Here is a 26,076-nt window from a genome sequence, read left to right on the forward strand (position 1 = left end):
TTCAAGGCAGATTTTGGGATTTCCTAAACTAAGATTAAGGTTTATTCATATAATGAATAAGTTTTTAGGAAGGTTGTCTCTTACCATAGCAATATCTCCTCTTCAGACATCTAACTTAAAGTCAATGTGAAAGAGAAAATCCCAAGTCTGTGCCTCGTTTCATATACAGCACCAGTAATTTGCTGGGAGGGACCCATAGCTGACACATCAGTTATGAATACTTGCCAAGATGTTTATATTGAAAATGATTTGCATTTTGCCATGTAAAATATGTACGAGAAATGGAAGACTGGTTTTATTTTTAGAGAACTTTAATGTAAAAGATAGCATTAGAAGAGGTGGGAAAGGAGAAAGGAAGGGATGAAGCTGCACACATTCAAATTCTGTTTTCTAATTCCTTCAAACAAAAGGCTTCATTGGAAAAAATATGCTTTGTGTGGTGGGGGGGAGGAAGAGAAAAGAGAGGAGAGAGAGAGAAAAGAGAGAAGAGAGAAGGTGGGAGAGAGAGAGAGAAGACTTGAATGGATCCCATCCAACAACATGTTCAGTGGTGAAAAATGCAAGGTTCCACACTTTGGCAGGACAAACCAGATGCACAGGTACAAGATAGGTGATACCTGGCTTAGCAATAATTCTTGGCAGAAGGATCTGGAAGTATTGATAGATCACAGGATAAAGATGAATTAGCAATGTGCCACAGCTGCCAAGAAAGCTAATGCAGTTTACGCTTCATCAATAGAGATATACAAATAGTCATTGACTTACAACCACAATTGAACCCAAAATTTTTGTTGCTAAGTGAAATAGTCATTAAGTGAATTTTCCCCCATTTTACGACCTTTCTTGCCACAGTTGTTAAGTGAATCACTGCAGTTGTTTAGTTAGTAACACGGTTGTTAAGCGATTCTGTCTTCCCCTTAACTTTGTTTGTCAGAAGGTCGCAAAAGCTGATCACATGACACCAGGACACTGCAACCATCATACATAGGAACCAGTTGCCAAGTGTCTGAATTTTGATAACGTGACCATGGGGAAGCTGCAATGGTCGTAAGTGTGAAAAACAGCCATAAGTCACTTTTTTCAGTGTTATTGTAACTTTGAGTGATCACTAAATGAGCTGTAGTAAATCGAGGACCATCTGCAATGTCAAAATCATGGGAAGTGATAGTACTGCTCTCCACTGCACTGATCAAACTTCACACTGTGTTTATTGATAAACTCTAATGGTATGTGAGAATGACCTTGGGAAACAAGGAAGGGCCTCAGCCAAGGAAGCAATCAGATAAAAGGCAACTTAGCCATAGAAGGAATGTGGACAGGGCAAATGTTTGACAAGGGACCTTTCCTAGTTGCTTGGGCAGTAAAGGCAGTGGGGGAGAGATGTACTTTCATACTTGTGAGATACTGTTAATGTAACCTTAAAATATAGTAGTACTAGTTCATCTGGGAGTGCTTCCTGTCTGGATTACCTCAGGAGGTTGACATCACCACAATACAAGAAAGACACTGAGAAATTGGAAAGAGTGCAAAGAATGTTAAGGACGATAAGATGCTTGGAGGCTAAAACATACAAAAAGAGATCAAAGGAACTTGGTATATTCAGCCTAAAGAAAAGAAGACTGAGGGGAGACATGATAACTGTCTTCTAATACATGAAGGGATATTACCGGGGGGGGGGGTATATTCTCTGGACAAGAACCAATTAACCAAAGCTTAATAAATTCAAATTTGAAATAAGAAGAATTTTCCATGAGAGCTATTAAAAAGCTGAATAGCCCCTTTCCTGAAATCATAAGAGCTCCATCCCTGGAAGTTTGTTTTTTTTTTTAAACCTGCACACAGGATGGTATCAGAATACCTGAACTGGGCAGGAGGTTGGACTAGAAGGCCTCCATAATCCCCTCCAACCCAATGATACTATAAATTTCCAACCTGCCGCTGGCCACATGCTGGCATAATCACGTGTTGCAGCACCTTTCCCATCTATGGGAATTTGCTGTGAGAGCAGAGGTTGCACATTTTGATCTTAAAATACACTTCTAGTATGCTATGTGATCCAAACCTTTCAGCTTCTTTATCACTGTTATGTGGAAGCTGCAAAGGTTGACTCAAATATATTTACTGGCAATATAGTGTTATTCACTTCCTAGCACTGACAGGGGTGTCAAACTCACGACATCACAGCAACGTCACGTGTTGTATTGGGACTTTTTTCCCTTCGCTAAACTAGGCGTGGGCGTGGCCAGCATGTGACACATCCGGCCCGCGGGCTGTGAGTTTGACAGCCCTGCACAACACTCTTTAGGTACCTAGTATGACAGGACCATATTATTTCAGCTGCATATCCTCAATAGAAATCAAAATGAAGAGCCTCGGTGGTGCAGTGGACTAAAGTGCTGTTAAGTGCTAGCATTTAGCTGCCAGCTTCCTGCAATTAGTGCAAGTTCAAATCTCACCAGGCTCAAGGTTGACTCAGCCTTCCATCCTTTCGAGGTAGGTAAATTGAGGACCCGGATTATGGGGGCAATAAGACAACTTTGTATAGAACAACATCGCTTGCGGGGGGGGCGAAAGCCCTAATAAGCAGGTATATACAAAAAAATATGCAGGCTATTGCTATAATGCATTGTAAGCTGCCCTGAGTCTATGGAGAAGGGCGGCATATAAATTGGACTAATAAATAAATAAATAAATAATTTCCCCCCCCCCCAAAAAAGCATACCAATTCCTCAAACAAAACCAAGATACAGCGGAAAAATTATTGTAAAAGCACAATACTATTTCACAGCAGGAAACCAACAACTACTACACACTTCAAGAATTACACAAGATAAATTACTGCAAATTTGTGAGATCAGTATTATCAAGGCACATAAAGGTTAATCCTTTCTATTTCACCCCACTGCCATTCTGTTTTTTGGGGGTTTTTTTTAGAAACAGTAACATACCCAAAGAACAGCACTCAAGTTGAAGTGTCATATTTGGCCCTTGGATTAAGCACTCTGTACAGGATTTGTGAACACCATTTCACACTGCAAACAGGAAGGTCACAAATGGGAACAAAATCAGCAAAATCAAAAACTGGCAGACCCAGTAGCAAACATTCTTTTCGTGTTTTAAAAAGTTGCAACCCTAAAAAGAGATTCATCGGAACGGGGAAGAAGGGAGGATGTTCAATTCATTATCATCAGCGAGATGCAACCAAAGCCACAAATATTGTGAAGACAATCCTCTCTCGTTACCTTTCCAAAGGACAAGCTGCAGCAAGGTCTGACTCTTTAACGTCTCCAAGTCCATTGGCGACTCCATTGCAAGAGTCCTTTCTCATCACCCCTCCGGGAGTCCTTTCTAAAAACTGAGCGTCTTCTTTGATACGTTGCTGGATCATTGGAGTGAGTGGCATTTCAAAGCTGAAGTAGCTGTCAGGCTCAGAATATAACGTTTCTAGTGACTCGGCACTGTAATATAAAGATGCATTGTCCAGAATGCTTTCAAACTGGGAGCTGTACACATCTGTTGAGATTTCAGAGAGTTGCCCAAGGACATCTTCCATTCTCCCACTGAGCCCTTCTTCCTCCTCCATTAGCCTAGGAATCAAAATTGGTTTTAAAAAAAAAGTGCTTTAGTTTACTTTATAAGCGTACATGTGGGCATGTTCACATTTTCTCATATCAGTGGTTTCAAGCAGACACATACAAACAGCCATTCCTTTTGATCGTTATGTACCAGCGTTTAAAGTCTGGTTACAATTGTCTTGATGGAAAACAGACACTTTTGTCTTTCTCCCTGTGACTTTCCATCCCCCCCACATTCAAACCCAGGATGGAGTAGAAACAAAAGTCCCTGCAATGGGATGATGTGTGCTAAGAAACATCAGCTCATTGTGTTCAACGGGGTGAAAAAGGCGCATTGTGTGTCTCTTATTTTAGATTACTTTTCAGAGATTCTGGAGCTACTAAATCCTTTCTTCCAACAGCTCAGGCAATTATTATTTTTTTAAAAAAAAGCAACAACAGGAAAGATTAGAACTAGAGAGAGAATGAGTATTTGGAGGCCTGGAAGATAAATGTTAGAGTCTTTTTTCCTTCTTTTTCTTATATTCTACAATTAATGCATTCTCAAGGTTTTAAGTTCAAAAGGACTCAAGAAAGCATAATGGTGCTTCTGTGCTGAATAGTTTTTCCATATCACTATTAATGTTATAGATACACATATGCATATATCTGCAAGGTTTCAAAACTTGCTGCTTTGCTCCACAAAGCCCTGTCACAACGCCATTCCTTTGGTACGACTGAAACAAGAATCGGAGCATTAAAAAACTAACACAGGACCTGTTCTGCTTCTGAATAGACTGGGACTATTCCAGGACCTTTTATCATTTATGGTGGACATGAAACAAAGCAAAGAAATATTGGAGTAGGGTTCACATCTTAATACAAAAGATTCTCAAATTAAATATGACGATGAAACCAGAAACTTTTCTTTTTGGGTTTAATGGAAAAAGACTTGGGGAAATAATTTGGAACTTTGATGTTATATAGATAGTCTTCGAGTTGCAACAGTTCATTTAGTGACCTTTCGAAGTTACAGAGGCACTGAAAAAAGTGACTTATGACCATTTTTCACAGTTACTTTTGCAGCATCCCCATGATCATGTGATCAAAATTCAGATTTTTGCCTATTGGTTTATACTTGCAGCATCTCAATGAGCCGCGGTAGCTCAGTGGTTAGAGAGCAGTACTACAGGCTACTTCTGCTGATCACCGGCTGCCAGCAATTTGGCAGATCGAATCTCACCAGGCTCAAGGTTGACTCAACCTTCCATCCTTCAGAGGTCGGTAAAATGTGGGCCCGCTGACGGGCCACAACAGTTAGGGGCAATATGTTGACTCTGTAAACCGCTTAGAGAGGGCTGTAAAGTATATAAGTGTAAGTGCTATTGCTATTGCTATCTCAGAGTCATGTGATCCTCTTTTGCAACCTTCTGACAAGCAAAGTCAATAGGGAAACCAGATTCACTTAACAACCAGGTTACTTACTTATTAACTGCAGTGATTCACTTAACAACTTGGGCAGGAAATGTCGTAAAATGGGAGAAAACTCACTTAACAAATGTCTCACTTAACAAACAGAAATTTTGGGTTCAATTGTGGTCATAAGTCAAGGACTACCTGTATATATTGATGGCAGCAAGATTACTTTATGCACAAAAATGGAAGGACAGATGAATGGCTGCAAAAGTTGATGGAGTTAGCAGAGATGGCTAAATTGACTGCTTTGATTAAAGAAAAGAACACAATTTTGTTTGTACTTGGAAACTGATTCTGGACTTTGTGCTTGAGGTGGGGGGAAAATGAAACTTAGATTTGGGGTTTTATCAATTAGAAGGTTTGTGGCTAGTTTATACTATTATGTAAAAAGTAAAAAGCTGAGGTTTGATGCTATTATCTTATTTTACTGCACCAAAGGGTCAAATTGCCTTGAAATCAACACCTTTTCTTTCTTTTTTCCCCTTTCTCTACCTTTTTCCTTTCCCTTCTCCCTCCCCTATTTTCTTTTGTATTTTTGTATTTTATATTATAAACTAATTTTAAAAAATCAGGAATTGGAGCATCTGCTCTGCTTCTGAATAGTTTGATCTTGAAAATGTGCAATGGACATCACAGAGAAGAACTCTTATCCTGTTTGAGGAAGACCTAAATCTTGGCAAACCAAACTATTTGGTCCTTTCTAAATTATCACGATCAGCAACCAAGCCAAGGAATGAGAATGTGTGGAAATTTAAAGTTAACATCTTTTAATCCTTCCACACGTCTTCCCCAAGCTGCAATTTGCCTCAGAGATCATAAGGTACAGATTGTGGAATCTTAAAAATCTCTAAAAGTATTAAGCCCCTGCACCATGACATAACACTTTCAATTTCTTAATCTTTCTTTAAAAAATCAAAGAGAGGACTTTGAAAACAGAATGTGCCCTCATTCTTTCATTCCTCCACTCTGGTGATTGGCCTAAATCTTAAATTGGGCCTGGACTGTCAGTTATTTATAGTACTTAATCGAAAACAGGGTTTCCTTTTAAATATGATTCAAAACTAGTTAACTAATGGTATTCAAGAGGATCTTAGATGTTTTAAATAAAAGCATCACAAGTGCCAATATTAAATTGCATCACAACTAAGACCACTGGAAATACCTTTCTTTTTCCTCTAATCTCTTAACCGAAGCTTAATCATTGGCCTGATTCACACGTGAAGCTAAAACTAACAGGTTTAGCTTGACTTCTTATGGTTTATTCATAAATACCCTGACATAATATGTATTTACCTTGACTGTTAGTAGTTCAGGTTCTTGTTTAGAGGCAGCATGAAATAAACTTGTATTCATTTTGAACCTAACTCTGGCTCCCAACTTCCTGTGCCTGACAGTTATGTTAAATAAATCACTGCGCTATTTTATATGTATATCAAATTATTTTCCTTACATCAGCTATAAGTGTTTATTGGGTTAAGTTACTTGGAAAATCCTTTCATCCACTTAATTATTAGATCAAATAAAAATTATTCTCATGAGATATTCCATGATGGTAAGCAGTATAATCCACGTCCCTCATTTTGTAAAGAAAGACCAACCCATGCTTAGTCATAGCACTGATAAAGCAGTTGCTATGACATCCAGAAGGCTATTTATTAGAACAATTTAACTAAGGTACGTTACAGTCAAGACTCCTGCTGTTGTGTTTACAATTAAATTTATCACATTACTCATTTCTACATTTTGTTTATACCATTAAGTGTTTACTTACCATGTAAATTAAAACCTATTTATGCAAACTGTGATTAAAGAACATACTAATAAATCATTCATAGTATAAGAATAAACTGACCCTATCTGCTTGTAAGAACAGCAAAACAGTTTATCTTAGGAAAGAAGAGAGCTTGAGCTGAGTAAAAAGTGGAAACATTTCATTAAGGGAACCCCTTAATATGCACGTGGGCTAAGGATATAATGGAGATTTATCTTCCTAATTCCAGAATAATGTTTTTTGTGTTTCTACAAGCACCTTGATATTATTCAGCTCTCTAAACCAATTTCCATCAGATCTGGGTACCATAAGCATACCGTGTTTCCCCAAAAATAATACCTTGTCTTATATTTTTTTTGAACCCTGAAATAAGCGCTTGGCCTTATTGCCATGCACTCAAAAGGCCAATTGGGCTTATTATCAGGGGATGTCTTACTTTGGGGGAAACAGGGTAGACAAAGAAAAGAACTGTGGGAATTGTAGGAGGAAAAAACTATTGGGACTATAGCTTGCCTAATTCTGAAATTAAAGCCAAATGGAGAAAAAGCCATATTCTAAGTGACTATAAACGTCTACTTTGTTACCTATCCAGTTGTCTTTTTACATGTCTTAAAAAAAATCTTTTTTTCAAAAATTGCAAACTGTGAGGCTGCCACAATGCTTCCAGCATCATCTTCATTTATAAAACTTTGAAGTCCCCAAAATGGGTTTGGAAGTGCACTTAAACCAAACATAAAGTATGAAGAGCAGAGAGCATCCTGTGTGGAAGAGACAAAAAATAGGTTGTAAGCAAGGGTGGGATTCAGGCAGTTCAGACCGGTTTGAGTGAACCGGATTGTTAATTTTAATCTGGTTTGCCAAACTGGTTGTTCCAAGGACTGGCTGACCCCACCCACCCCGTCCCTCCCAGGAGTCTCCACGAGGCCTGTTTTGGATGCCAGGTAAGTGCAGGGTGCGCACAGAGGCTCTGGGAGGGCGAAAAACGGGCCTACCGGAAGTCCAGAAATGGGCTCATTTTCGCCCTCCCGGAGACTTGAGAAAACCCTCTGGAGCCTGGGGAGGGCGAAAAACGGGCCTAACGGAAATACCAGAAGTCCGAAAACAGGCCCATTTCCGGCCTCCAGAGGACCTCCAGTGCCGGGGGAGGCTGTTTTTTGCCCTCCTGGAGGCTCGAGAAAAGCCTCCAGAACCTGTGGAGGGCAAAAATGTCCCCCCCCCCGCTGTGGTCCAGGAGGCTGAGTAGGTCACGCCCCCATGGCCACACCCACCCAGCAACCAGGCAGCGAACCAGTTGCTGAAATTTTTCAATCCCCCCCCCTTGTAATATTCTGGGAAGTCAGTTCTTTGCAATTTGTTATCTCCCCCATGACAGCCCTTTTGTGAACGGACCAGCCTTTCCATCCAGCAATCATTTTAGGAGAAAGCCCATAATATGTTTCTAACATTCCAAATGTGTCCCAAATTGGCTGAGATGATGCAGAATACTGTGGATATGTAGTGGTTACACGTAGTCTTTGGCTTGTGACTGTAATTGACCCCAGAATTACAGTCATTAAGCCATGTCAGTCATTAAGCGAATTATCATGTGATTTTAGGACTTTTTTGTGGCAGTTGTTAAGTGAATATGGTGGTCATTAAATGAACCTTTTTTTTGCCATAAACCAGAAGTAACTGTTGTAAATCATGGTCATATTACTGTGGGACACTGCAAACTGCTGTAAATGGGGACTGGTTACAGAGCACCCAAAATCATAAAATCAGGTGATCACAGGGGGGGGGGGGCAGCTGTCAGAATACATTTGGGGAGATATATTGTATCTCTGAATGGCCACTAAGTGACTTGTCATATGTTGAAGACTATCTGTGCGGCGCTGAATGTGGGCTGAAGTTCATGAAGTTCTCTTGAAGTAACCTTAGAATTTTCTCCTTCACAAACAATACTCACATACAACATATGCATCCTTTGAGGAAGACAGAAACAGCCATTTTCCTGTCTTAAACTCCCTGAGGCAAGTGCAAATTTAAATCTAAATACAAACACACATGCCTGTGTCCAGGGACTTGCCTGTCTCTTTTTCTTTTGTTTTTGTCTATTCACTTATGGATAACCTTGGGAAGTTGGAAAAGCAGAGATCTTTTAAAATTCAAATCCTCTACCACCCTAAATGGCAGGCTGTATAGCTGTGTAGCTTGGCAAATCAAAATGTGTACCAGAAAAATTCTAAGGAGGGAGCAACTGAACAGGAAGAAAAGCTGAGAAAAAGAAGCTGTTATATTCAGATGCTGGGGGAAATCACTTGAGAAAAAGTGGAAGGAGAGATTTGCAAAGTACTGGTAATCCTTGGAACCTACAAACTTTGCCTATTGTATGTAAAGCCTTTAATAGGAGATAGGGTTGCCTATTTAGATGCCTATGTATGTATGTATGTATGTATGTATGTATGTATGTATGTATGTATGTATGTATTTATTTATTGGTTCGATTTATATGCCGCCCTTCTCCGGAAACTCAGGGTGGCTTACAATGCATTAAGCAATAGCCTTCATACTTTTGTATATACCTGCTTAGTAGGGCTTTCTCCCCCCCCCCCCACCAAGCGGTATTCTTTTTTATACAAAGTCAGTTTATTGCCCCCACAATCCGGGTCCTCATTTTACCTACCTCGGAAGGATGGAAGGCTGAGTCAACCTTGAGCCTGGTGAGATTTGAACTTGCAGTAATTGCAGGCAGCTGGCAGCTAAGTGCTACTTAACAGCACTTTAGTCCGCTGCGCCACCAAGGCTCCTTTATAACTTACATTCAGTAAGCATGCAGGATTTTCCTGACACAATTTGGTCTAGTCTAGTGGTTAAAGCACCAGGCTACAAGCCAGGAGACTGTGAGTTCTACTCCTGCCTTAGGCCTCAAAGCCTGGCTGGGAGACTTTGGGCCATTCTCTCTCTCTCTGTCCAAATCACCTCACAGGATTGTTGTTGTGGAGAAAATAGGAGGAGGAAGGCGTACTTCCTTGTATGTGTTCACTGTCTTGAGTTATTTATAAAAACAACAAAGGATAAATCAATAAATAAGTAAACAAATAAACAAACAACTCCAGGGAGTGCTCAAGCAATGCTAAGATACCAGCAAGTATCAAGCTGGCATCCAAATCAAGACTTGTGTCAGCTGGGATTTTGCCTGATCTGCTAGATAATGATTATTTAAGATTCCCAGCCAATATTGCCAGCTATACTGGTTGGGAAAATGGGAGTTGTTGTCCGATATATTGAAAGAGCACCAATTTGGCCAAAATTAAACTAAAATGCTTCTAATATGGACATGCTTCAGCACATAAATTCTCTGAGTTGTCTCAAAAATCTGCATGAGAACCCCCTGCTCACAAATTCATGGATGATCATCATTTTCGTTTCTTCCTTGACTTCTCAATTTCCCAATCTGCTGACAGTAATCCCACGACTGAACATTTTGACTTGTGCCAAACAGCCAGAACAGCCAAAATAATTAAAAAGGAGCAACTGCAGTTCTATTTAGCATTTCAAACAGTGTCCAGTAGCTGGCATTGGATCAAAATTTGTTGCTGTTCATTCAAGCTTTACTGCTGCTGCGATAGAAGAATCCAAGGATTTTCAAAGCAAAAGCACAAAACAGAAGTTTGTCTAAATTTAAGCAAAAATGGCTCTCTGGATGTCAGTCAACAAGATAAACTCACAGAGTATGGTTTTTGAGGGGGAAATAATTGACATAAAAACAGTTGTTAAAAGCAATTTCAACATGATGACCCAATTGTTAATTGGATACATTGGGAAAGAATTTGAAACAGTATTGTATTGTTTCTACTGAACTTTCTCCTTGTTAAAATTATTTTATTTTTTTCCTTTTCCTTTTTTTTTTTTATATGATTATATGCATTTACAGTATTTTGGAAAAATTAACAAATGATGGTGATATTAATGTTAACATTAATGTTTAGAGTTCTACAGAGATTTTTTTTAGTTAAAGTGATATAATGGACCTAGTTTTATACATTTAATTAAATAATTAATTTAAACTTTATGATAAATGCAAATCCTTCATTTATTGAATTTTTTTACTTCGACCACTCTTTCCCTCCTCCTTTTTTCTCTTATGTAGCAATTTACTGTTCTTTAAATGTGTCGATCAAATTATTAATTTAAAAATAAAACAAAGCAAAACCAGTGTTCAGAAAAAAAAAAACCATGCGAAAGGAATTACAGCACAGGTAGTCCTTGAGTTACGACCACAATTGAACTCAAAATTTATGTTGCTAAGTGAAACATTTAAGTGAGTTTGTCCCATTTTTACGGTTTTCTTGCCACAGTTGTTAAGTGAATCATTGCATTTGTTAAGTTAGTAACATGGTTATTAAGTCACTCTGGATTCCCCAGATTGTCAGAAGGTCGCAAAAGTTGATCACATGATCCCAGGACACTGCAATACTGCAACCGTCATAAATATGAACCACTTGCCAAGCATCTGAATTTTGATCGTGTGACCGTGGGGATGCTACAATGGTCATAAGTGAAAAACAGTCATAAATCCCTTTTTTCAGAACAGTCACTAAATGAATTGTTGTAAATTGAGGACTACCACTACTTGTTTTTAAATGCACAAAGCATCCTAACACATCAGCACATGGTGCAAACACATTTTGTTTTTTTAAAAAAAAACAAGATTTGCTAAATAGGGAGGAATCGGAGAGGCAATTTCACAAAATAATTTGAAAATTACTGCGATGGTTAAATATGAAGGTGATGTGCTACATATTCATCCATCCAATCAAAATAGCTACAAATATTGATTCTTTAATGGTTGGTTTAAGAGGCTGCTCTGTTGAGCAACTGCCAACTCCCCAATCCTTTTAAGAACCCTACTGGGAATAGACCAGCAAAATACTAAGGTTCAATACTAAATTCACCTATAGCATGTGACCTTATGGAAAGTTCTTCACTTGAAAGTTACTGGCAGTACCCCACAGAAATTGTGCAATGCTCTCCATCGCTAGAGGCTCAGCCATTGCATTTGTTTTACACAACTTTATCTCCGGTTTCCAACCAGGGTAAACTAGATCTGTGCTTTCTGATCTATCTACAGTTGTGAAAAAGCTTTGTATGGTGTGATTTTCGGATTACTGTTGTTTATGTACTGTTGCTATAAATAGTACTTTGCTCCACCACTTTGCATATTTTGTGTGGAACAGCACTACAAAATTTGAAATATTAAAACAGCCATGCCTCTGTCCTTCCCACCCCAGAACAATGATGGACTCACATATCATCAAATTCTTAAAGGACTGAAAAAATCGATGTCATCAATATGTTCTCTGCTGCCCCTGCATTAAACATTAATACTAGTAATTGTTGTTACCTGTCCTTCTCTGGCCCAGACTTTCCTTCCTGAGCCCAATCCTTTTCTTTAGTTCCAGAAATTTCATCTTCTTCACCTTTTGTCGAGGTTGTCAGTGATTTGAGGTTTTTCCAAGATACATTCCAAGGGCGATCGGGCAAGCCAATGAATCCTGTGGAAGGAATGTGTGATGTGTGATGGTTTGACAAGTTGGAGAAAGTTCTCCTTTTTACACTCTCTATTTCAGAGTCCTCCTTTTCTTTCTGTTCCTCGGCTTTTTGTATCCAAAGAATTTCCACCCCTTGAAATTCCACATGTTTGTTCGTTGCTGCCTCTTTTGATATCCTCCTCTCGGGGAACAGTTCTGCTTTCTCTGTATCACCCATGGCAAACTCCCGCTCAAATTCTGCCCATGCATCTCTGACACCACCATCAATTTCCAGGTTTTCATCCTTTGGACCAGCCAAAAGCATGCGACTACTCCTTTCACATATTTTCTGGACTTCCTCAGTTCCACCACCAGAAGTTGGCAAGGTTGCAGGCTGAACTTCCATGGTTAAGATCATAGAGTCTTCCTCTGTGATCCAGTACAATTTCCTCTCTGTCATTATCTCAGATGGAAGAGGCATTTCTGAAGGCTTTTCCTGGCCTGCAAGAACCTTCTCCCTGTCTGCCTCTTCAACTGGTGTCCCAGTCCTTCTCTCACTTTCCATTTGCATCTCTGAACCAGGAACTTCACTGCCTTCATCCTTGGCCTTTTCTGATTCTAAATCTTGAGAAACCTCACTCTGTTTGTCAAGAAGCTGGGACTGTTCTTCCTCTTTGGACAGGCTTTGCAATGTTTCAGAAGCCGTTTCCATTCCATCACCAGAACTGCCATTTTCGTAAGGTTCGCAGAGCATCTGATCACTCAGATGTCCATCCAAAGTACTTGTTATGTCTTCCCCATAAATCTCAGATGATTTCTCCAGGGTCTGGGCTTCTACAGACCCGTATTCCGGGAATTCATTGATGTTTTGTGGGAGAAGAACACTACCTCCATGGCTACCTGCAAAAACCAAATAAATAAATAGAGAGCAAAAGAGAAAGGCAACCACTTAATTCCATTAGCAATATTGTGCCTACTCTTTTCCTAAATGGAAACAGTGATGTGTTTTGGCCTCTTTGGCATTATGTCATTTTTTATTTAATATTTCTTTCCAGGCTTGTCTTTAAGGCACGGCATATTTGGATAACAAACTTTCCAAGTCAAGGCAGCTAAAGCACATATTGAAATATATTCATTTAATGTTAAATCCTGCTCATAGGGAGCCTTGGGGGCTCTTAACAGAAGATTCTCAGTAGACCAAAATGATGAAGACTCTTTAAAGGAAACTCTAATTCATTAACTAATTTCATAAATCACTCACTCAACGGCAAGAAAGAAAATCCTTTGCCCTATAAAGCTCACACAGTCAGTTCTATGATAGAGAATTTCACAGCAGAAGTGGGTAATTTCATAACTGGAAAGCAATTTATAAGCTGTATGTATGAAGAAGCCAATGGAACATGCTGAGTGTCATCACATTATAATTACTGAATACCTTTATCCTAAGGCAGAGGCAGGAAACCTTTTCCAAGTCAGAGACTGAAGCTTAATATTTCAACAAGTCAGCAGTTCAGTCAAAGCCTTCCGAAAACATGGAAATGTTATTTCTAAAGAAAAGAGTTCTTTTGCGGTTCTGGGGATTTGAGGGAAGTTAAGAATGGGTGAGGTTGCTGCTCTCCATCACCAAGGTCTTCATCTTCTTGCCTATCCTTACTTTAGAGCAGGGGTCCCCAAACGTGGCAGCTTTAGACTTGTGGACTTCAACTCCCAGAATTCTCCAGCCAGCATAGCATAGCATAGCTGGCTGGAGAATTCTGGGAGTTGAAGTCCACAAGTCTTAAAGCTGCCAAGTTTGAATACCTCTGCTTTAGAGTTTTGATCACAGAATATTACTAAAAATTAACCTACTCTCACCACTGCATTTTTGAAGTGCCTATTTTGGGATTCTTGGGGTTGCAAATGGAGTGCTAGAAGCCACACACGGCCCTCATGTTGCCAACACGTTTCCTAATTTATGAAAGTTATTTATCATATCCATGTAACCACAAAGCTATATCGATCAAAACCAACCATATTATCCATTAGTTTCTATCAGTACACAATCATTGTATTTAAACTGCAAATGCTCACTTACAACATACGATTTTATGTGCTTCTATGTATACTTGAGATTTTATGAAGCAAATATTTCAGGATTAAAATTGTCCCTAGGTGAGACTTAGACTGTAGGCAGCTCTGTTCTACTTTGTTTCTGGGACTGATGAAAATTATCCTGCAGTTTTCTTGGCAAAGTGTTTTTGGAAGTGGTTTGCCATTGCTTCCTTTCTAGGGCTACGAGAATGAGCTTGTTTTGTGCCTAAGGCAAGATTCAGGGTCTTGGTCTTTAGCATGGTACCTTAACTACTACATCCAAATGGTTTTCATAACATTATTAAGAATGGATACTTATTCATCCACCATGTATAGCCTAGACATATCTTACCATTCCTAGAGCTCCATCAGCTATTATATTAGAAATAACTTATATTTCAATTTTTCTTTACTTGTCAGAGATTATCATTCTTTATTGGGAGCCTCCTGAATACTGAGAGAAAAGGTTTAATGCTTTCTTTCTATTTTATTCATTTATTAGATTTTTATGTCTCCTTTATTACTTTATAAGTAACTCAAGGCATCAAACACAATTATCTTTTCCTCCCTGAGGTGGATTAATTTGGCTGAGAGAGAGTGACCCAAAGTCACCAATCTCCTGGTTTGTAGGCCAGCACCTTAACCGCTATACCAAATTGGGCTTGTAATAAAGACAGCACCTTTGCCAAGTGGAACAAAGTTTGGGGGGGGGGAATATATCTCCTGTCATCAATGGCTGCTTCTTCATGCACGTCAGCGAAGATAATACTGGTAGAGACATATAAACCAAAATATAAAATGGCAAAAACCAAAAGTATAGTTGAATTAAGAGAATTATTCTTTGATAAGATAACAATGCAATCAAATTTTAGAGCAGGGACTTTTAGAGTTTCTTTTTCGTTCCTTTTTGTCCAGATTTGTTTCCCACACCTCTTATTCTTCAGCCAGTAATCTTCCCCATTTGCCTTGGACAGCCTAAAAAGTAGAAAAGAAATCTAGTAGCTCCTTTTCAACTAACATTTTATTAAAAGCATAAGCTCTTTGGTGAGCTGCAGTTTCCTTCATAAAAAGCAAGCTGCAGCTAATGGAAACGTATGTGTTTGAGTATGATTTATTAGTTGGAAAAAATATGCTAACAGACTCTTGATTTTTTTGGCTACCATAAATTAAAATGATTCTCCTCTAACAACAGGTGAAGGTTCATGGGTGCATTCATTTACACTATTTGCAGGGCTGGCAAAATCTATTATTTCACATTTCCATTATGCTGCTGTTAACAGGAATGTTATGATTGCTAATTACGTTGTGTCTTTGCCTTTTCCTTTTTTTTTTTATAAAACCTCTCAAGAAGAAAATAATTAGAATCCAATTTACATCAAAGGACATATTTTATAATTGATTTTATCCAACCGGAATCTGAAGCAGGTGAAAAGCCAAAGCAATCAGGAAAAGAGCAGCAGTGCTTGGCAGATTCCCACATGCATCCCTTTCCAGCCACAGCAGTTCATCAATACAAGTGAACAGATCCATTTTCCATCCTTGTTACTTTTCTTTGTCTTCATTCATAAATCCACTCCATCCCATCTGCATTCACCTGCTAGGTTTGGGGAGGGGGGTGGTTCTTTAAAGAATAGTCCACATGGAAAAAAAACATGTGCTGAAGATTCCAGCCTGCTGTTTTAAAACACCTTCTGTGACTTTGCTTAAGCCAAAACTGCAATCAAGCTGCAGGGAGCAGCAAAATACAGAGAATGGCTGCATGCCAAAGAGCAAGGAAGTGTGGTTTCAAAATGCAGAGCATACAAGCATTGCTACCTGGCCATTTCAAAATCAGACCTCCCATCCCATCTTTTCCTTGAGGAAATCCTATACGAGGTCATTGTTAAAGGCCAGCAAAAGGGCTCCCACTAAATCCAGAGTAGGAAACTATCCTTTTTATGGTTAAACAAGCCTGTACTCCTATAATATTTGGGATGGGTGGGAATCTTCTATAACCCCCATCTATGCTGAGACTCTTGGGGGGGGGGAAGAAAGATAAATAGGCTATCGTGCAAGGAATTTCTTATGGAGATACTCTTTCACCCTGTTTCTCTCTCTCTTTGCTTCTCTGTTCTGTCCTTCCTAAAGGGAAGAAGAGCAAGATATCCAGACAGGGATGGAATACGGTGAGTAACAGAGGTGGTATTCAGCCGGTTCATATTGGTTCGGGCAAACTGGTAGCGGAGATTAAGGGTGGGCGGGAGGCCCCGCCCCGGCTCTATGCCATCCTATTTAGGCACATTTTTGAGGCCGGGAGCATGCGCGTAAGGCGAGCAAGCGAGCGAGCAAAGAGCATGCGAGGAAGGCCAGGCATGTGCCCAGAAGGCGCACACACATACGAAGCGAGCGTACGTGCATGCAGCAAACCCGTGGTAAGAATATTGGAAACCCACCGCTGGTGAGTAAGGGGTGGCAATGAGATTAGGAATCAGTACAGGTAGCCCTTAACTTACAACCATTTGCTTAATGATGGTTCAAAGTTATGACCGCCTCAAAAATGTGACTTACTTGCACTTACAATCATTGCACCACCCTCATAGTCATGGGACTGCAATTTGAACACTTAACAACTGGCTCGCATTTACAGCTGGTTTTTGTGTCCTGCAACTGAACCATCTGATTTGCAACCTTTCTTGCCAATCTCCAGCAAAAAACACTCATTGGGGAAGCGCGATTCATTCAACAAATCACACAATTTGCTTAACAATTGTGTGATTTGTTTAATGGCCACTGTAAAAATTGTTGTAAAATCAGGTCCGACTCAACTTACAACTGCAATGACTTATGACATAAATTCCAGCCTCAATTGTGGTTGTAAATTGAGGATAACCAGTATGGAAACATCAGGCTCAGACTGGCGTAGTGCTATGCATTAAGGCATCTTTTCCACATATGCCCGGTATCGGCATCTCATTACAGGGAGTCATTTTATTATTTCTACTTTAAATATATGTTATTCATTTCTGTGGTGAAATGGTGCCTTTGCCTAGACAAAGGTGTTGTGAACTTTTTGTTTTTGCTTTATTTTGTTCTTTGTTTTGCATATACTGCTTTACTTCTACATTGGTGATGCTGCTAGAAATTAAGAAGTTGAAATGTATAATTGTGCAGGCTTGGAGTTTGTCATAACTTGAAAATTTTAGCTAGTTGGATGCAATCAGGAATGTAGAAGCAATTGAAAAATGTGGAATGACAGTGAGGCCGAGGGGTGTGTGGAATGTTAATTGTGTGCTTAACGACTGAAGTAATAAACAAGGTTGCCTAAAAAGCAGGATCTTAAGTTCAAGTTAGTTCTGCAACTGTTATGTAGAAAAGCAACTTACTGTGCCCTAAGCAAACCTTTGTGGAATAGAACAAACCAGCATAGGATCTCTGGCTAATAAACCCTTAAGTCTGAAAGAAGTTTTGGTTTCTATACACATAGTTTAGTATGCACAACAGTTATTAGATACCAAGAAGTATTTTTCTTTATACAAATATAATGGCATGTGAGTTATAATTTGAAAAACCCAAATTAAGTGAAGCATCTTCCACACAATCTTTTGATAGCCAAAGCACAAGTCAATACCGGTAGTCCTTGACTTATGAGCACAATTGAGCCCAAAATTTATGTTGCTAAGCAAGAAAGTCATTAAGTGAATTTTTATTCATTTTACGACCTTCCTTGCTACAGTTGATAAGTGAATCACTGCAGTTGTTAAGTTAGTAACACAGTTGTTGAGTGAGTCCCCATTGACTTTGCTTGTCAGAAGGTTGCAAAAAGTGATAAAATGACCTTGGGACATTGCAACCTTTATCAGCTGCCAAGCATCTGGATTTTGGTCATGTGACCATGGGGATGTAGCAGGGGTGAAATGTAAAATGTTTACTACCGGTTCTGTAGGCGTGGCTTAGTGGTGGTGGTGGTAATGTGATTGGGTGGGCCAACTTTTTTTTTTTTTTTTTACTTTTCAAAGCATTTTTTCTAATACTTTGAAAAGCCTCTGGCGATCAGGCAACTCAGCTGGGATTGTCAGAGAGGCTTTTTAAAAAATGCTTTGAAAAGCCTCTCTGCCGATCAGGCAACTCAGCTGGGATCGTCAGAGACTTTTCAAAGCATTTTTTTTACCACCTCTTCAGCCAAGAGGTTGCAGAAAAAAATGCTTTGAAAAGCCTCTGAGGATCCCAGCTGAGCCGCGCGATCATCAGAGGCTTTTTTTTTTTTTACTTTTAAAAGCATTTTTTTGTCGGAAGAGGTTGTAGAAAAAATGCGTTTAAAAGTAAAAAGTAAAAAAAAAAGCCTCTGATGATCGTGTGACTCAGTTGAGCATGGGGGGGAGGGATTTTTGCTACCGGTTCTCCGAATCACCCGCCGGCATTGCTACCGGATCGGGCGATCCAGTCCGAACCGGGAACATTTCACCCCTGGGATGTAGTAATATTCATAAGTGTGAAAAATGGCCATGTCACTTTTTTCAGTGCCATTGTGTCAATGGTCACTAAGCGTATGGTTGTAAATTGGGGACTACCTGTATTCTGGTAGCTCTTCATCCCACTGCATCCCTTCATTACTAAAAACAGTGTGGGGCTGTGGTCAGGGAATTAGAATTTGGGGGACAGGTTCATATATAATGACAGAAACTCACAGACTTCTTTGGGCTAACTGCTATCTCTCAGCCCAATCTACCTCCAAGGTTGTGGTCAGAATGAAACAGGAAGAACTAAATCTAGAGAAACACCATTTGAGCTCCTTGAGAAATATTAAGGCAGTAAGTCTAACAATTAAATCAGAGGTCTTCAAACTTGGCAGCTTTAAGACTTGTGGACTTCAACTCCCAGAATTCTCCAGCCAGCATAGCTGGCTAGAGAATTCTGGGACTTGAAGTCCACAAGTCTTAAAGCTGCCAAGTTTAAAGATCTCTGAACTAAATTAACGAAAGTGCAGCACAAAGCATTTGGTATACTCAGAAGCACTATGTAGACATTAAGCACTATGTAAGACATTACTATTTCATGCCAGGCACTGTGGCAAAGACTTTGCTTCTCTAAAGAAGAATTCAAGGGCTATTTATCAGCTGGAAACAAAGGCATAAGGCCATCCCACTTGATTATTCACTCACACAAAACAAAATCCACAACTTATTCTGTGGCCTGATGGTGCAGTGCAGCCAGCCTCACGCCACCACTAGTCTTTTCACCACCCATTGATGGTGATGATGATGATGATGATGATGATGATGATGATGATAATAATAATAATAATAATAATAATAATAATAATAATAATAATAATAATAATAGACTGAAAGGTTCTCTGCAATTGCCAGAGAAGAGTCCAAATGTGGGGTTCCCCTCGGGCAGCAAAGTTTCAAAAAAGCCACCAGCACTTTAAGGGATGCCCCTCCCCCTCTCCATCAAGCACAGAGCATCATGTCTGGTTAAAGCAGCGAGTGCATCACGTCAATCCTTCCTTTCTCACACACCCCCAACCCACGTAAAATAACCGTCTCCCAAGAAAAGGAACACGATTCAGATGCTAATTCACCACCGAGAAAGAGGGAAGGAGCCGGATAGTAAAACTGAACTGCGTAAGTTCCTCACAACCCACTCCAGGTAACCATTTTGTTATGATTCCACCCCCTTGTCTCTCCCCCCCCACTCCCCACACATACACCCCCCCCCCTTTACATTTGATCGTATTGATAGCCCGGAGGTCTACAGCTGCATAAGAAAAGTGAGCCATAAAGCAACCACAGCTTGGAAGTAGCCACAACCTTCCTAATGATCGATATATATCCTTAAGAATTCATAACTTGACAGAGCACTGGAAGGTGTATATATACATATATACAGACATATATATACGTGTGTATACATGATCCGTGGTGCCTGCAACAATTCCTCCCCTATTTGAAATGTTCAGAAATTGCCGCAGGCCACTTAACTGACAGAGTCATCAACCGGAGGAAGCAAAACATCGGATAAAGCTAAAGAGATGAACAAAATGGTTTGACATCCGTGTTGTGAGTGTGCACATGGGTCTTAGAAAGTCCTACCCCGCTCAACAAGAACAAACAGATATAATTCGGCTGAACAGAGGCTGACTACTCACAAAGATTACTGTAGCTCCAGCAGTTACCCATTGGTCAGTGAAATCATCAGTGTATCTAATAAGGATTCCAGCTTATGGTAAACGCTGCCCGTTCTAAATCAACTGGAATCAGCATAGTTTCAAATTTCCTGGCTGAGGCAGCGCCAGCAGCCGCACGGGCGCTCTGCAATGCACACAGGGTGATGTAAATGGAAGCCTTCTGAGCATTATGAAACGGGGAGGGGGGGTGAGAGAAAGGACCGCAGTCGCATTCCTGCTACAGCTGAAAACGAGCCCACCTCGGCTACCTTAAGGCAGCAGAGCTACCGTAAGCTTCTTTCTTTCTTCTTCTTCGTCTTCTTTTTTTTTTTTTTTTTTTTTGATCTGGCAGAGATGACTATCGGTGAAAAGAGAGGGAACTGTATTTCATATCCGCAGTGGCAGCGGCAGCAGCAGTAAGAGCCGCAGCAGCAGAAAAACGGAATGACATTGGAAATTCGGTCTTACTCAGCAGCAGAGGCTCCGTGACAGCGTAGGTACTTTATCAGAACTGAGCCTTTTCTTTGAGGAGTGTACAAAAGATGAGGGGACAGTTTGTCACTCACAGCTCTCTCCTGTTAAAGAAAGAAAGAAAGAAAGGGAGGGAGGGAGGGAGGGAGGGAGGGAGGGAGGGAGGGAGGGAGGAAGGGAGGAAGGAAGGAAGGAAGAAAGAAAGAAAGAAAGAAAGAAAGAAAGAAAGAAAGAAAGAAAGAAAGAAAGAAAGAAAGAAAGAAAGAAAGAAAGAAAGAAAGAAAGAAAGAAAGAAAGAAAGATTTGTGCTAAATAATTGTGGGTTTTTTTGTGATTGGGAGCCTATTTGTGCACACCAAATTCAAGGTGAACGATAGAATTTTATATGTATTTGGACTTCGAGAAACTGCATGCAAAGCACAAAGCACAGGATTGTTCTGGGGAGATAATTCAGGCATTGGATAAAAAGAAAAGGGCAGGTTTCTAGGTTTCATGGTTTTGTCATTAATATCAGATCTCCAGTAGTTGTGCTAGGGTTTTAGTCCTGTGCATTACTGATTTTTCTCTCCATGGCCAGCTTGGTAATGAATGTACAATACTGCTGATACAGGTAGTCCTCGACCTACAACAGTTTGTTTAGTGGCCATTCAAAGTTACAACAGCACTGAAAAATGTGACTTATGACCATTTTTCACAGTTACGACCTTTGCAACATCCCTATGATGTGATCAAAATTCAGATACTTGACAACTTGTTCATATTTATGACCGTTGCTGTGTCCTAAGATCATGTGATCCCTTTTGCGACCTTCTGACAAGCAAAGTCAATGGGGAAGCCAGGTTTACTTAAAAAGCGGGTTACTAACTTATCAACTGCAATGATTCACTTATGGCAAGAAAGCTATGGCAATAAAATGGGTCAAAACTCACTTAATAAGTGTCTCACTTAACAACAGAAATTTTGGGATCAATTGTGGTCATAACTCGAGGACTACTTGTGTTTATAATTATCCTAAGAAATTACAGTCCCGTTAGTATACAATTTATACAGCGCTATCAGAGAGCATACAGAGCCAATAACAATATTGTCACTAATGCTTCTCAGAAAATGAGCAGCATGGTTTGTATGCTACACATGAGAAAGTCTATAGAACACATAAATTAAGACAAGCAAAGGCAGCTGGACTGCAGGATGCAATTAAATGGGGAGCGGCTGCAGATAAAGTTAAGCATATTAGTATTATTTGGAGCAGGCAGGACATGGCAATGGTTTATCAGGCCACAAATTGTTTTAACTTTGACTGCTTCCAATTACCTGGGTCTCATAGGACAGCTTGTGCAAAAGAGCTAAAAAAAAAGTTTCTTTTAAAACAAAGCAGACATAATAGAAAATATAGTTACAATAATCAAGGATTGCATGTGGGCAGTGCAATAATTCTTATTCTCTAAGAGTTCAAACTGCACTCAACCGTTGTCATGGGAAAGTCAAGGACTCAGCTTTAGTAGATAAAATACTTTTGATTGCAGAAACTAAATAGCCACAGCAACTACAATCAGCTTCTACAGAACGTACTTATACACATGTGTGGGAGCCCGAGGTCTAAATCCTCAGTTTCTTTCTCTCCCCCCCCACCCCGCCACACACACACACTTCTCTTTCTTGTAACAAACTGCCTGCAGCTCTTTTGGCAGGCTGGACTGTTGATGGTCCCCACACTGTGTTTATATAACAGTCTGGTGTGGTCTCAGGAGTCTCGTTTTCTGCCTTGTCAGTTTCAGCCGTCACAAAAACACAGAAGAGAAGGAAACTGAAGGCCAAATTAAATGTCCGTGTTTGATAAACATGAGAAACAGGTGGTTTCCTTTTATTCTTTTTAAACCAGAGATGGAAAAGAAGTGGAAGGGGGTACGTGGACACAAGGCTGTGGTATAATGGTGGTATTTGAAACCAATCACACTAGTCTGACAAACTTCTAGGACAGGGGTCAGCAACCTGTGGCTCTGGAGCCGCATGTGGCTCTTTAACCTCTCTGCTTTCCCAAAAACTGGTTGATGGCTCAACGTGTATAGTAAACCAAGTCTTTGGCACTATACTACACATTTAGTTCAGGTCAATCTGGTTGTTTACCTCATAAAGGAGGTGGGAAAGGAAATGCAATTAACTCTTATCTATTTTACTGTAGATGTTTCCTCAATTAAGTATGATTCCTACATCCAGCAGAAGAATATGCTTTGGAAAGAAATCTGCAGAGACACATTCCACAAAGTGTTTCTTAGTTATTATCTCTGTGAGTTATAGTTCTGCTATAGGGACAAGGCCAGCTGGGTGACTCTAAGCCAAACATTAGTCTGTTGTTTCCAAAAATCTTACCAAGATATCTATAGGGACTTGCCTATGTACAGTAGTCACCAACAACAAAGACAGATTCAAAGGCACCAGGTAAAAAAAGTTTTAAGACTCATATGACTTTAAGTGGAATTTTCTTTAATTCTTCAAACATTAAAGAAATAGCTTTTATATGTTAATAACTAGGGGGGGGGAGAAACAGCTTAAAATCTTACTCCAGTTTAATGCAGCTTGCTTTGCACTTCTTGGGCACAATCCAAGCAAATGTGTTCACTGTTAAATTTTAATAAACAAGGTTTCAAGCTTAAATCAAATAATCAGTGTCATTAATAATCTGAAAAATTGGAACTGCACTAAAAGCCTACCACAAAGATTAGAACAACAAAGCTAAAGGTTTTAGCAGAACCTCTTGGTATAAAGAAAGTAAAAGTATCAATTTTCTTCCCAAAACATTTTCCTTTTCTGAGGAAAATTACTATTATTTTCCTGCTAACCATTAACAATTTTTGAAGGGCATTATTTCTCTCTATCCTACTAAGATGGCCATTGATATTATACAGGAGAAAGTCCTCTACTTATGAATATTCTCCATTTCAAACCTAATTCCTATTTAAGATAATCAGAATAAGAGCCTAGATATTACAAGGGGAGAGTCTCAGAACCGGGGATAAAGAGGAGTTGGGACAGATGGACAAATTGGGGCTGTAAGTATAAATCAATGTTTTTCAAACTTGGCAACTTTAATGTGAGTGGACTTTTACTCTCAGAGTTCCTAAGCCAGGTTCATACATTTTAAAAGTTGTCAACAAAATATTGGTATAAATTGATGGGTGGATGATTGTAATGTCTGTATCATTTAGAAAGGACCAACACATTGAAAAGTTTTGTTGTATACTTTAGACCAGTGTTTCTCAGCAACGTTAAGATGTGTGGACTTCAACTCCTAGAATTCCCCAGCCAGCATTCTGGGAGTTGAAGTTCACACATTTTAAAGTTGCCACGACTGAGAAACCCTGTTTTAGGCTCCAGTATCTGTCTTTATGTAATGAATTGTGCCGGGTATATACACACATACACAAACACATCATTCATGGGACTCTTTCATAATAAGAGCTGGTCCATTAAAATAATTAATTGAATTATAATGTAATTAGTTGTTTTAATTCATTTAACCTTGAGATTGTCTTTACAGTATTTCAACTGGTATCACTGTAGCTGCTGACTGCTGGTTCCCATGATAATGGAAATGCAGACAGTTGAACTGGTTGCCAGTTTGCTTCCGTGTGCAATTCAAGGGGCTGAGCTCACCTATAACATCCTTCATGATATAGGACTTGATTATCTGAGAGACCAGTGGTTACTGCACATACAATGAGATCAGGTAGTGGGCAGACACTCCAGGTCCCTTCTATTAAACACTGTCACCTGTCAAGGGCCCTGGAAATGCACCTTCTCTCTTGCAGTGCTTGGTCTCTTGAATAGTCCCCCCCCCCCCCGAAATACTTATGGCTCCCATCTTAGAAGAGTTCATATAAAAATATTTAAACCATGGTTGTGCTCCAAATTCAGTTGTTGAACCTTTGGCAAATACACATTTGCTCCAGTCACATGTGTAAATTTTCTTTTTTACTGTATTTGTTTTGTTACTTTTAATTTAAAACCCAGCATCACTTGGGAGTTGCACAGACGTTTAAAGTTAATAAATACATATTTACTTTTCAACAGTTTTTCTTGATGATGTAATTGTCTGAATAAAGGATTGGAAACTAGGTGGCTAAGGCATCCATATTTAACCCTGCCACACTAAAGGGGTACCTCTACAAGTCTGAGAACTAATTCACTGTCTAGTTTGAATTTTTATCTTGTTTTTAAAAAATCAATTATATCTGTATATTATTATTATACATGAAGTAATTCACTGTCTTTAGTAATATGAGATCCTTAGAATGCTAGATGCAATTTAGACTTGCATTTCTAAAAAAATTTAGTCCATCTTTCTTCTAATCCAATCTCCTGTCAAACAACCATAATGTGATGTCACCATATATTTTCCCGTAGTAAATGGCTTGCTTGATTGTTTCATGCTATGCTGAGGACCTGTGAATAATCTGCTTAGGTATCATAGCCAAGCAATACTCTCTACATTTAAATGTATGTCAAGAAAGTATGTTCGCAAAATGAGGAAATCAGACCTAATTCAAAAGAAATTATATTTAGAAAAGAGAAATTTCAAGAGAAGAAATGAAATTAATTTCTTCATTTGTGCAATTCCCTAATGAAAAAAAGTGAACAAAAATCAAAACAGTAGTTTGGATACATGAAACTATCTCTGATAAGTTACCATATTTTTCGGGGTATAAGACGCACTGGACTATAAGACACACCGGACTATAAGACGCACCTACCTTTTTTGGTGAGGAAAACAAGAAAAAGAAATCTGCCTCTGCCTCCCAGCACTTTTGCCTCATTGCAGCAAGCAGCAAACAGCAAGCTTTACTTTCATTTTCATTTTCAGCATAGCCTGATTAGCACAAGGAAAAAAAAATCTGCTCCAACAATATACCTCCTTGCAGCAAGCAGCAGAGGCCCACGCAAAACAGCTGAGAGCAAAACAGTTGAGAATCCAGAGGCTGATCCAATCAACTCGTGCTAATTAGGCTGTGCTGAAGCTGAAAGGAGCTGTTTCTTCTTGCTGTTTGCTGCAAGGAGATAACTGCTGGGAGGCAGAGG

At 39.5% G+C, this 26,076-nt stretch overlaps 1 protein-coding gene across 1 annotated transcript in view; it reads right to left on the minus strand.

The window, feature by feature from the left end:
* The window catches only part of PSD3 (pleckstrin and Sec7 domain containing 3), a 185,564-nt gene that overhangs the window by 148,045 nt on the left and 11,443 nt on the right, over nt 1-26,076 (minus strand). The window contains exons 3-4 of the mRNA XM_070935477.1: nt 12,185-13,211; nt 3,243-3,587 (exon numbers count right to left, since the gene is read on the minus strand). Coding sequence (XP_070791578.1) covers nt 3,243-3,587; nt 12,185-13,211 — 1,372 coding nt within the window. The remainder of the gene's footprint in view (nt 1-3,242; nt 3,588-12,184; nt 13,212-26,076) is intronic.

Source organism: Pituophis catenifer, unplaced genomic scaffold, assembly GCF_029215685.1.
Source record: "Pituophis catenifer annectens isolate HBS135680 unplaced genomic scaffold, rPitCat1.0.hap2 SCAF_2, whole genome shotgun sequence".
NCBI classification, from domain to species: Eukaryota; Metazoa; Chordata; class Lepidosauria; order Squamata; family Colubridae; genus Pituophis; species Pituophis catenifer.